The sequence below is a fragment of the Mastigoproctus giganteus genome, chromosome 1 (genome assembly GCF_048544385.1).
Source record: "Mastigoproctus giganteus isolate SK-2022 chromosome 1, ASM4854438v1, whole genome shotgun sequence".
Classification (NCBI taxonomy): Eukaryota; Metazoa; Arthropoda; class Arachnida; order Uropygi; family Thelyphonidae; genus Mastigoproctus; species Mastigoproctus giganteus.
This window is the reverse complement of record NC_143575.1, coordinates 197370318-197384258: the sequence shown is the minus strand read 5'-3', so window position 1 is coordinate 197384258 and position 13941 is coordinate 197370318. Positions and strand designations below refer to the sequence as shown.

Below are 13941 nucleotides of genomic sequence, written 5' to 3'. Positions count from 1 at the left end.
GCAGCTGTCTGGGCTAGCCGGGTGAGTAAAGTGCCTGCCTGGCAACCCAAAGGTCGCAGGTTCGAATCCCGCCTCGGGCTTGGATCAGAGTACTGCAAAAACCTTGGGAGTTGCATTATGGCCACAGAAGCCGATGCACCAACAACTAACTAAAACAAACAAACCCGGTCTGGTTTGCACAACCTCTAGTTCCGAGTCAGAATATTAGTCTATCTTTGGATGGCTTGAATCTGTGCATGCCCTTTTCCTCTTTGAATGGTGGAAGTTCACACTGGCTTCTTTTTTTTTTTTTTTTTTTTTTACAATATAAAGTCCCTTTAATCAAGGTTGAAAGTTTGATGAAAAGAATATCTCTTCAATGATTGCAACCAATGTTATAAGGAAAATCCTTTCGGCTTTAGTATCATTGCTTACATTTAATGTACCAGTTTTAAACTTTTTTAATCATCTATGATTTGCCTTAAATGTTTCTTAAATGCAATGATTTAACCTTTCTACTCTTCAAATCTTCAAACATTCCTTTTTGCAGTTGTTTCACTAAAGTTAGGCCTCTCTAGAAGCTGCCATTAAAGGATTAGCACTTGATCACAGGGAGAGAGCACAGTCTATTACAGCTTGGCCTTCCTCATTTTCAAGATTTAAAAATGTTCACTTTACCTTGAAGGAAAATATGTTGTTTCACATATTGGGCTTCAGTATTTCATTATCGGTATTTTCCTCACCATTCATGATTCACACTTTTGAACACAGATGATGTCAACTTGGAAAGCAATCTGTAAGTGTAAGTGTATTGTACACTATCAATAAAAACTGTCATCGTTTTAGTGAGCAGTCAGTAACTAACATTTTTTAAATATGATAGCTGGACATGGAGCCATTTCAATGACTCTTCTGTAATCATATATCCAATGTAACCAAGCTGATTGAGAAGTAGAACCATACATTAGAATAACTACCAAACAAACAAGAACATTGAGAAACTGCTTGTTGAAATATTACTGTAACAAGAATGAAATACTGGTAATGACTGCTTCAGTTTTTTCTGAACAAAATATTTTTAAGCTTGGGCCATGATGCAGTACATCTCTTAATGGTAGACACTGATGATAATTAATCCCACTGGAAGAGAAGGAACCGTCTTGAATGTGACCAGAATCTTTCTGTACAATCTTTGGGAAAACTGAGTTCATTATTTAGTGCATTGATCTCATAGTATGGAGAGCACTTTGCCACAAGTTGCTTTGGTATTGCACTTCTCTAAATAAAAAGCATCACTCCAGTGGAGAAGTATATTACTTTTCAATTAAAGCGTATGGCACTACCTGGACCTGGGTTTTGATCCTTTTTTAGATCTTATCATTGAGTTTTTCATGAGCTGTGTAGGCACTATGAAGACCTGAATGATCTAGTGAAGAGATATATCCACAATATGTGGGATGCAAGTTGGTTCAGTAAGTAAAGTAGACATAACTAAGTTCAGGGCAAAAGTCCAAGATATGGAAGCTATAAAAAGCCATTGTACGTGTTAAGCATATTGTTTTTCTATACATAACATTTTTGAGAACACTGGGTTTTGGGCCTTGTCGCTTTGGGTAAATTGAGTTTGCTACTTATTACATTTATCTCAACAGGCATTATACAGTGAATTTTTATAGCTTTGTTAACATGTTAACTATGTTTAGAAATAAAAAAAAATGGCTGCCACATACTATTGGAAGTGCACAGCACATGAATACATAATTTCCATGATGTAATTGCTCATATGCAATTTGTTTAAAAGTATTTTCCTAGTTACATGAATGTGCAAAAAGAAAGAGGGAGCACTAATGAAAAGTAAAATGTTTCTGTGTTTGTGTTGATTACAGAATATGTTTCAGAGAAAAAGTAGTGGTAATAGTTTTTCAGTAAAAAAATTGCTGTTTATTGGTTTTTTTGACATTTCATGTGTTCTTGGATAAAGAGGAATATCTTTTATGAACTGTGTACAATTTTGCTTGAATAATTGCTTTTTAGTTAATTCTGCTGCTAGTAGAAGACATTTTGTTCCATTTAAGAAAGGGAATTTTTACAATTGCAAATATTTAAGTTGGAAGAGTAGTAAGAAATTTTGCTGCTGATTTAAATGCATGATGTGTTGTGAATGTTTTTCCAAAGATAAATAAATGCACTAAATTGAGGCTCTAGTAAAAGACAGCAATTATAATATTAACACACATTCTTTAGTTCACATGATTTTTCCCTTCTGAAGACATTTGGAGGTATGTGAACCTATTTTCTTGTTCAATGCAAAGGGACCAAATATTGTTGTTTAATTTTTGAATTTGTTATTGTTCAGTAATATTTAAATTTTGCTTATGCCAGTGTTGCATCCTGTTTTTTATTTTTTTTTTGAGAAAACATTCCAGACAGTTTGACGAGCATGTGGCAAGTACATGTGTGCCAAATACTGTGATAACAAATGCCTTATTTTTAGTTAATCCGTCTTGTGTTGGGTGCTATGACCCTGAAAGGAAAGAGCAATTTGAGATAACATTTTAACTTTATTGCTTTAATTTTTTTATACATATTATTGAGTATAAATATATGACTTGATATTTTTACATATATGGTTGTCAAGAGTTTTTTTTTGTATTCCTTACAAATGAGCACATAGATGTCATAGTAATTGTTCACTTGAATCTAACAAATGCAGATGAGGAAATCTCAGATTGATAACTTATTTTTACAACTATTAGATTGATAGACATTTTAATGGTGAGTTTTGCATAGGACCCTAGCCGAATATTTGATACCTTAAAGTTATTTAAGCTTGTTTCTCTAGAATTAACTTTCAGTACAGTTAAACCTTCAGCAGACAATAAATCCCTAGAGTGTGCTAAAGCTACTATTTTTTTGTCAAAAATAAATAAATAAATAAAAGTATCAGAGTGATGAAAATTACAATTTTAGTATTCCTCAATTACTGTGTTTTCTTTCAGTCTGTATCATTAAGCGCTTTATTAATGAAGAAGAGTGGCCATAAACAAATAAAATAACACATTTTGATTAAAATCGTTAAAAATATAAATTTAAAATTAGCAGGGTCTTTCTGTCCAATTCTGGAGGTGCACTTTGACATGCTCCATCTTACATAAACAATTCGAGCACAACCTTAGAAAATGGAGGGGAGGGGGTGTTTTTACTAGTGCCAGTCTCTGCTAATCTTAGTAGCACAAGACTTTTTCCAATGGCAGTGAATTATGCCACACCCAAAGAAGGGAGGTGAGTTCGAACAGAGAAAAAACTCATATGCCCCAATGGTGTTATTTTTAAAAAATGCTGAAGTTCTTTGTTCTCCACTAATCACGCCTTCATCACATTCCATTTTGTCTTCTAAAGAATCTAGTCCATACTGTGGAGTCCAAATTGGCATACTGTCATTATGAGGAATTGGTCTCATTGATGAATTCAGGTTCAGATAAATAACCTTGTGCTTATTCTTTGCTGAGAATCCAGTTGCATTCATATTACAAAAGTAATAATGACGATCTTTTTTTTTTTTATTCCTTCCATATCATAGGTATATTATATATCATTGACTTTTTCCTTTTGTTCATCCAGTCATATAATCCATTTGAACAAGTAGTACAAATAACATGGGGTGCTTACAACTTATTTTGGTCACATAGAGGACAGCCAGTGTAAAATGTTTCGAATATCCCTTGTGATTGTACACCATTGTGATTTAGTTAGGAAAGAGCCATTCACATAACAGATTTGTTGGGTTGATTTTTATATTTTTAAGGTGTGATGATGAATGCCGCTGGATCTTACCTGAAACAATTTCTAAACAAATAATTTCATTATATTCATGTAGATTGGCTTAATAGGTATGTGAGTGGTATAATGTCTCATCATTTTTGTGTAATTAGTCTGTCTGATCACAAAAACTACACATGCTAGAGGAAAACTGAAAACAGATTTGGAATCAGCATCCAAGGATCTATCTTATCCACACATTTCTTCTTCTTCTTCTTTTTTTTTTTTCTGATGAAAAATATTTGTTGACATGTGTAAAATTAAAACTAAGCAAACAAATTATCATAACAAAACTAAACACATTGTTTGTTTGCTTGTTATTTGGTTTTTAGGAGCATTAGCAACTAAGGCCATATTGCTCCGGGATATGCGGTGGTCATTCCCTGACCTTTCCGCATCCTCCGTATTTGGTGGTGACGGGTTCGAACCCCGGTCTAATCAAGAAGCGTGTACTATGCACTGCTGCTCCTTCCCACCTGGCTACGGAGGCGCCACTAAACACATTAATTGCCACTATAATCTCTTACTAAACCTTCCCAAAATATCAATATATTGAAATTATAACAAATCATTATTAATAATGATACTAATTAATGCTACAATGTGTAGTTCCATGTGCAGAAAACATGTGCAATGTCTATATTACTTAATACATGTGCAATGTCTATATTACTCTATATTACTTAAATATTCGGTTAATATTAGATAATCAAAAAAATAAATAAATTTCTGTTTATTCTCAAGATGAACAAGGCCAGATAAGTTTACATATTGTGATTACAGACACATTGAATTTTTAAGACAGCCAGATTTTCAGTGCCACAGTTTATTGTTTGGTTTGGTTTGGTTTTTTTTTTTTTTTTTTTAGGAGCATTAGCAACTAAGGCCATATTGCTCCGGGATATGCGGTGGTCAGTCCCTGACCTTTCCGCATCTTCCATATTTGGTGGTGACGGGCTCGAACCCCGGTCTAATCAAGAAGCGTGTGCTACGCACTGCTGCTCCTTCCCACCTGGCTACGGAGGCACCCCACAGTTTATAATGGGCCATGTATTTTTCATGACAACATAGAGGCTTGAACCTTCACCCTCATACTGGACCGTGGCCTGCCTCTGGTCCAGTGGCTAACATATGCAGATTCTAGAGTGGGACAAATGTCTGTTTGCAAAGTCCTATTATCTAAGAATAGAACCACTAGCATACAGAGTTGACACTTCCAAATGATGCATCTGAAATCCACTTCAAATTTCGTATTGTAAACATGCTTACTCACATTTAAAATTTTTGGTGCCACATGTGTGTGTGGGTTCCTTGCACTACATTTTTTTTTGTAGTGGTGGGCTCTATTGAAAGGTTTTTTTTTTTTTTTGTGGAATTTTGAAGTTTTGTAAAAATAAAAACTTTGTACTTAAATGTTTTATAACATTAATATGTTGTTATTTTGACTTTATTTCATAAGACTAGAGTAAAATTATTGTTTTTCCGAAATGAAATTAGAAGCTAAATGAAATTCGTAAAAAAATTCTAAACTCAGTAGAGTGGTAATTATCCATGGTAAATAGGGGAAGCTGGAACCCAAATAATTGGAAAATATAGTTAATCCAAATTATATTTTATTAGGATTGGCATAGGCATGTAAAAAGAAAATAAAACTATATCCTGAACAAATGAATTCTAGTCACATTCTGAAACAAAAAAAAAAAAAAAAAAAAAAAGAACTAAACATTTCTCAAATTGTCATTTTGTTAGAAAGCCTCTAATATGATCCTTTAATTATGCTTTTTTTAAAAAGAATAATTTCTATATACGATATTAATATCATATTTGCATATTGTATTGTTTGCTGGTGATGCACAGGAACTGTTGTTATCTGAACTGAAACAGTGGAAGTGGGGAGTTACTTTACATTTTTGGGAGGAAGAGCTACAGTGGGAAATCAACAGTGGTTTCAAATTATGTTGTTGTTGTTGTTTTAAGTGTTAAAAATTCTTTTATTTCTGCAATTTTAAATGTTAAATGTTTTATACTTTAAATGTTAAGTGGTTTAGTTTTTTAATCAATGCACCTTTAACATGTTCACTGTGTTGATATGTATGAGCATTCAATGGTACCACAAGTGTTGTGCCGTGATTCATATAAGTGTTACAGCATAGTAGTCAATGTGCCATAATGCATATAGGCAGTCATTCTTAAGCAGGGGCGCCTCCGTAGCCAGGTGGGAAGGAGCAGCAGTGCGTAGCACACGCTTCTTGATTAGACCGGGGTTCGAGCCCGTTACCACCAAATACGGAGGATGCGGAAAGGTCAGGGAATGACCACCGCATATCCCCGGAGCAATATGGCCTTAGTTGTTAATGCTCCTAAAAACCAAATAACAATCTTAAGCAGCTAATATACAAGTGGTGTAAAAGTAAAGGCACAAAGGAAGCTGCTCGATTCTGTCAGCACTCTGATTGAACTCTGGGCTATTAGCATCTAGGATTTGTTTTTGTTTATGGCTTGATACACATTTTTGCTTTTTGATGTGTTGAGGTTAGTTTATGTACATAGAATAAATCTGCAATAAAATTTTGAGTTTTATTCTGATTCAAAATTCATCCCAAAAGTAAGTATTTGCTTTTAGTTATGAATTCCCAACTTTACTTTTCAATTATTATTGATGAATTTTCAGAATGTTGAGGAGTTCAGAATGTTATTTCTCAACATTCTGAAACTTGTGGCACATTGAATAGGCCTCTGAAATACAGGTGGCAGGAAAAGTGTTAAAATAAATTTTTTTATTTTTTTTTTTTTATTTTACTGTATTTTTTTTTTTTTGTTTTTAATGATGCATGATATTGTTTCACTTTTTATTATTTTATTTTTATTATTATTTTTTTATTCATTTATTTATTATTATTATTTTTTATTTATTTATTTATTATTATTATTATTTTATTTTTATTATGGTATACTTTATATTATATTTTTTTAATACTTTATATTTATACTTATATTTATATTATACTTTATAGTATTTTTATATTCATTGGATATTTCATATATAATATTTAAAGTAATACTATATATACCTGTGTTGTTGTTGTTTTTTTGGTTTTTAGGAGCATTAGCAACTAAGGCCATATTGCTCCGTGGATATGCGGTGGTTATTCCCTGACCTTTCCGCATCCTCCATATTTGGTGGTCACGGGCTCGAACCCCAGTCTAATCAAGAAGCATGTGCTATGCACTGCTGCTCCTGCCCATCTGGCTATGGAGGCGCCATATACCTATGCATTATAGTTGCATTTCTATGAAATTATAAGATTATACTGTATCAAGCTAAAGTTTAATCAGACTTAAAATCCTAATATACTGGCATCAGCCTCTCAAGTTGTGAAATTAAAAGTTGTAAGGAAATTATAACAGCTTAGTGCAACAAATAACCGGCCTGTATGGATTGTGATGTTTCCAAGATTCATGATTCTGTGTGTAATTTTAGTCCTAATTCCAAACCATTTTTACCTACATGCTGTTTTTTTTATAAACAGCAAGAATTGTTTTCTTAGATATGTATTCCATACATACACAGTGTGCATGCTGCTTCCTTTGTGACTGGCAGGTCTAGGTGTGCCCAGATGTGTTTAGATGTTTCAAAATCTGCAAGTCAGATAGCTGTACAAACCTGTGAAGTATTTATTTTACATTCAACTGTTTTCTGGTGCATTTATGCTATCTAGTATCTGCTTCTAACATGATTTTCATATTCTGTGTGTGTTTGACAGTGGCAATTTGTGGTTGTGTAAACAATCGAAATATATTTTGCTACATTTGCAGTAACTGCTTTGTGGCGAAACGATGGCAGGATATAAAAATATATATATGCTGAATATTTTGGAATTAAATTGGGCCACTTATATTAAATTGAGCTACTCATAAAGTGCGCTGTACATGTGTGGAGGGCTTGCATTTGTGGAAATGTGATAAAAGAAAAGCCATAATATTTGCCATCCCATTGTGTGGAGTCAATCTTGGGATTATATTATTAGATTATATTAATGAAACAGTTTATAACACAAAGAACAAGCAGCGCATTTTGTACTCCAACAACCTTACTTCATCTGTAAGACCAATACCATAATTGCTCATACCACCTCCACCAGTTACTCTTGAACATATATTCTATTAGATCCTGAATCTGACATTTGTGATCGAGAGGATGATATGAACTATTGTACTTCACAACTCTGGACCACAGCTGTTTACACGAAGTGAACTCAATCTCTTGAAAGATTTAAATATACCCAAAGGGTTAGCAAAGTGTTTAGGGTCAAGACTGAAATCCAAGAATCTGCTGACCCCAGGAACAGTCTTTTTATGGTATAGGCATTGTTGGTTTCTCATTTTTCCAAAGAAGGCTCAATGATATACTGAGCCTTCCTTGCAGTTTGGAATTTTCCACTAACTAACAGAGTGGACACTATTTATTGATTCATTGAAGAAAAGCTTTAAAAGAGTTCTCCTTCATAATAGAAACAAATATGCATCCATTCCTTTAGCCCATTCAGAATGAATAAAAAAACTACAAAAATGTTAAGCTTCTTTTTGGAAAAAAATTGGTACAAGGATCATGGTTGCTTAGTGTGTGTGTGTGTGTGTAGATTTTAAAGTTATTAGTCCTCTCAGCCAACAAAAATGCCTTGCTTTTTGTGCAAGTGGGATAGTCGAGCAAGAATTGAACATTGGGAAAGGGAAATGTGCCCACCAAGATGGTCTCTGATAGCAGGCGCAAAGACCATTAAAGATGCGTCACTAGTAAATCAAAACACGGTACTGTTACCTCCTCTGCATTTAAAGTTGGTTTAATGAAACAGTTCATCCAAGCGCTAAATAAAGAAGGAAATTGTTTCAAGTATGTTTACCCTCAATTCCCACCACTTGTATACAAAAAAATCAAAGCAGGAATTTTTGTTGTACCTCAAATCTGCTGCTAGAATCTCAATTGAAGAATCCATGAATGAACTGAAAGAGATGCTTGGACTAACTTTAAAAATGGAGTATACAATTTTTTGAGAAACCATAAATACTCATTTTATGAGATGGTCATGAGTGACATGCCAGAGAAGTTCAACAAACTGGGCTGAAATATAAGGTACACTTTTTTTGCCATGTCACCTCAACTGTTTCCCAGAAAATTTATGTAGTTTAAGTGAAGAGCAGGGAGAAAAATTCTATCAGGATATAAAAGAAATGGAAAAAAGGTACCAAGAAGGATGGAAAGTCAACCAGAACGGTGGCCAACTATTACTGGATGCTAAAATGAAGAATAGCCACTGAAACTAGGTGCCTGATGAAGTGAAAAAAAGACTCAAGTTTAACCATTCTGGTGTATAAAAAATACAATTTGCAGCCAACTATGCTTGACAGGATGTAGCCATTGATATTTCCATTTTTATGTATTTATATAAAAATAACTATTTGTAAAATATATAAAAATAAAAAATAAACCAGAAGCATTTCCACCAATATATATATATATATATATATATATATATTTTTTTTTTTTTTTTTTTTAATTTTGACATGATAGAGCGAAATTCAAGTAACTTTCAAAATTTCCATTAAAAATTTAGTTCAGATTACTTAGGAGTAAATCATCTGAGAACTTTTCATAAAATGCAGACTGGTGTAATTCGCATGTAATTTTCTGGAATATGCGTTAAGGTCTGATGCCCTAAATTATCAAAATACGATAGATATATTAATGAGAGAGAGTTAATTTACATCCTGCAGATGCCTTTTAATTTTATTAAGTAGCTCCTCCCATTTTTAATAACTTTTATTTACTTTTCAGGTGTATTGCTTCACTATGAAGATGCAACTCTCAAAGATCTCTATTTCTTAGATCCACAATGGCTTTGTGACATGCTTGCTCATGTAATTACCATTAGGGAAATCAACCCTTTCGCTAAAAATGGTTAGATCTTATTTTTCGTCAGTATTTTTTTTTTTTTTTTTTTGCATAGAGTTCACTTATATAACCAGTAGCAATTGGGCTTTGACATTTTATGATACTGTGAGGATTGGTTGAGTAATTAAAATTCAGCTTTTGTGTGAAGTCACTCACACAAAAGTTGAAATTTATGTGACCGCTTGAAGAATTTTGAGCTTGTGTTAACTGATAAGTTTATTGGAAAGTTTTACCATATTTTTTATTAATTAACATCTTAAATTATGTTTTACAAATAGTTTAATATTCTTAGTAGTATTTGTTAACTTAATTTTAAATTTAGCTAGTGATTTTGTAAATTACGGCTTATTATTCGTACCACTATTGTATTAGTGTTTTGATAACTAGTAGTGCAGTATTTCACTAGTATTTCACTGCACTACTAGTAGTGGTAACTAGTAGTGCAGTGATCGAGAAATAGCAAGATTCAGTTGTAATAAATGAGTAGCTCAAGGGTTCTAATCACTTGTTAGACATACATTTTTTTTTGTTTTTAGCTAAGAAATTTTGCTTTTTAGTAAGGAATAACTAATTTAAAGCTGTGATCGTAACAGTAGAGTAATGTATATATTAAACTTGATAGTGTATGGTATGATATAAAACTTGATAGCATAAGATGTATCGCTGCATTTAGTACCCTCTTAGCTTAGTGTAATATTGTCGATTAATCAATTAAATCAATTAATTTTTATTAATTTTCATTGTTAATTAATTAAATTGTATTTAAATGGAAATCATACCCCAGACTAGAGCAGCAAAGCAACGGGCACACACACATAGTAGTGGAAGTGCTGTCTTGTGGAAGAACCAAAGGGGCGATTCTCCTACGAATCATGACTTACCAAAATGTGCAACTTGTGCAGTGTTTGCCAATCTTTCTGGAACAGGACACAATACAGCCAAGGGAGATGTCTTTGTGAATTTGGTGCAGGTCAAGTGTGAAAAAATTAGGCACCAACTCAGCATTCTGATGGGCGCTTATGAGAGTTTGAAGAGTAGAATAGATATCCACAAAGGAATTAAAATGGGGAGGGCATCAAACTCTCTGCGACCCAAATGAATGCCAGAGCTCACACTAGTGCATGTGGCAAAACAGCAGCAATCTCCAAGCAGAATGCACTGATCTCACAGGAGGTGGTTATTGTCAGTGACTCTATTGTTGCAGAAATGGGAAATATATTGTGTAAGAAGGATAGGTGGAATACGACCAGGGTAAGTCTGCCAGGGGCAAAAGTAGATGTAAGGAGTGCACCGATCTTAAATTACAATTTGGTGCACTGATGGAACAATTTGAGTCACTGAAAAAACAGGTGCTTGCCCTCGAGAATAATGATCTGGGAACTCGTCAGGGACTCAAGACTCCAGCAATCTACCGATGCACTCCCGATTCGGGCCACAAAACAGAAAAACCAAGTGCAAACTACTCTGGTTCAAAAGGACTTTGTTTTATTAGGAGACTCCATTGTCAGAGAAATGGGGAATATTTTTTTGTAATAAGGATATGTCTGCTGGGAGCAACTATTAATGATGTCACCAACAGATTGTCAGATTTTAAGGGGGGTAAAGAGAATATTATTATTCATGTGGGGACTAATGACATTAAACGTACACGATCTGACAATTTGTTGGAAAAACACAGGACCATGCTGAGGAAATGCTGCAAGCTAGGCCACAATGTCTATGTGTCTGCCATTCTGCCCAGACACAATAGGAGGGATTATATGTTAAAAGCTTTATAGATTAACTCAAGGTTTGAAGGACTCTGCAAGGCTTTTGGAGGGAAATTTCTATCAGCTTGGCCCACACTTGTAGGTAGAAGGAATTTGTTTTGTAGAGACAGGATACACGAAAACAAAGGTAGTGCAAAGGTTTTTGCCAGTATTATTGAGGATACCTTAAAGGTTCAGGGAAACTGCTAGTTAGGGGGGGATGTGGGTAATACTAACACGCGTTTATCTGATAATATTGGTCAAAGTAACTCTTACACATACCTCAAGAGTCTTATCTGTTTCCCCAACTGGACATATTATCTAGATGTTCTGGGGGCAGAAACGTTTCAAGTGAGCGGGTAGCTAATGCCAGGGAAAAGAGCCTAAAAAACTTCACGGGTTGTTAAATATACAAGAACAGTAAGTCTTAATTGTTTATATAGTAATGTTAGAAGTGTCGTCAATAAAATGGGCGAATTCGAACTGCTGGTTAAAACAAGTAACGCGGACATAATAGGGTTTACGGAAATGTGGTGTCACCCGGAAATAGGGAATGTTGAGTTTCAGTACGGCTTGTATAATGTATTTAGGAAGGATAGGGTAGATAGAAGGGGTGGTGGGGTAATGCTTCTTATCAGAAGCAGCCTGTGTGCAATGATAGCTTTCCCATGCTAGTATAGAATCTGTATGGTGTGAGATAGTTGGAAACAAAGGTATAATGCGAGTAGGAGTAATCTACAGACCAGGTGATTGTGAAGATTATGATGAAAGCTTCTACATGCAAATGGCATGGGCAAGTAATCGTCAATGTCTTATTATGGGTGATTTCGATTTGTCTCTAATTGATTGGAGAAAATGGGAAGGAAACTCGACAAAATTTTTAAATGAACTAGATGACTGTTATTTGTATCAACATGTCAGGGAAAGTACTAGAGAAAAGAATATCCTAGACCTCATCATCACCCACAAATCAGATGACATTACAGGGCTGAGAGTAGAGGAACCAGTAGCAGGAAGTGATCATGGAGTTCTACAGTGGATGATGAAGAGAGAGAGAGCGGTAGCAGTAGTAAAAGGCAAAGGAATGTGTTATAATTTCAGAAAAGGAAATCACGATGCCTTAAGGTACTACATGGCCTCTATTAACTGGGTAGATATCGCACAGAGAATGAATACAATTGAACCGTGGTATACTTTTAAAACATTAATCACAGACGACTTGAATGCGTATTTACCATTAAAAAAATACTCCACGAGGAGGGTTCAAAGTTGGATGAATAGTGAAGTTGCCACATTACTTGAGCAGAAAAAGGTGGCATGGAAAAGTTACAGAGCAATAAAAATTACTGAAGCCTATAACAGCTACAAGATGATCTGTAATAGAGCCACAGAAAAGATTCAACAGGCAAAAGCAGTTTATGAGAAATCGCTAGCAAACAGAGCAAAGAGGGAGGATAAGGAATTCTTCACATATATAAATGCTAAGAAGAGCAGGACAAACCAGCTCGGACCTTTACGTAAGGGAAAGGGGATAGTATTAAATACACCAGCTGCCGTTGGAGATGAACTCAACAGTTATTTTGCATCGATATTTACAGAAGAAAAACCTTTTGTGGCAATGGGAAATTGTGGGAGCGAAGTTGAAAAATATGTAATTAATGATATTGAAATTTTGCAAGATTATTTAATGAAAAAACTTTCCAGCCTACAGACCAGTAAGCCTCCTGGAGTTAATGGAGTATAAGATTATATCCTATAATCTTAAGGGAGGCGGCAAGTGAGTGCATTGAACCATTGAGGCTAATTATGCGAGCATCACTAGACTCTGAGAAGATTCCTTTGGATTGGAAAAGTGTATCTCCCATACATAAGGGTGTATGTATGGGAGATACACTTTTCTCCCATACATAAGGGTGGTTCACTGGTTGGAATCACTGGGAAAATCCTTAGATGGATAGCAGGATGGCTTCAGGGCAGGAGGCAGAGGGTTGTGATAAATGGCTATTCCTCAGATTGGGTTGATGTAAGAAGTGGGGTTCTCCAAGGATCAGTATTAGGACCACTGTTGTTTTTAATTTTCATAAACGGCATTCATGAAGGGATAGAGGGCATGATGTCTAAATTTTCAGTTGATGTTAAAATTGGTAGAGTAGTTAATGATCACTGTCAAGCTGAGCTTCTTCAGAGAGACCTAGATAGACTTCAGGAATGCACCTCCGTAGCCAGGTGGGAAGGAGCAGCAGCAGTGCATAGCACACGCTTCTTGATTAGACCGGGGTTTGAGCCCGTCACCACCAAATACAGAGGATGCGGAAAGGTCAGGGAATGACCACCGCATATCCCGGAGCAATATGGCCTTAGTAGTTGCTAATGCTCCTAAAAACCAAATAACAATAACTTCAGGAATGATCAGAAAAATGGCAGCTATGCTTTAATCCAATAAAG

At 34.9% G+C, this 13941-nt stretch overlaps 1 protein-coding gene across 1 annotated transcript in view; it reads left to right on the top strand.

Moving 5' to 3' along the window:
- Positions 1-13941, top strand: part of LOC150091432 (leucine-rich repeat serine/threonine-protein kinase 1-like) — a 595643-nt gene that overhangs the window by 371866 nt on the left and 209836 nt on the right. The window contains exon 18 of the mRNA XM_090390319.1: positions 9632-9754. Within this exon, the coding sequence (XP_090246445.1) occupies positions 9632-9754 (123 nt within the window). The remainder of the gene's footprint in view (positions 1-9631; positions 9755-13941) is intronic.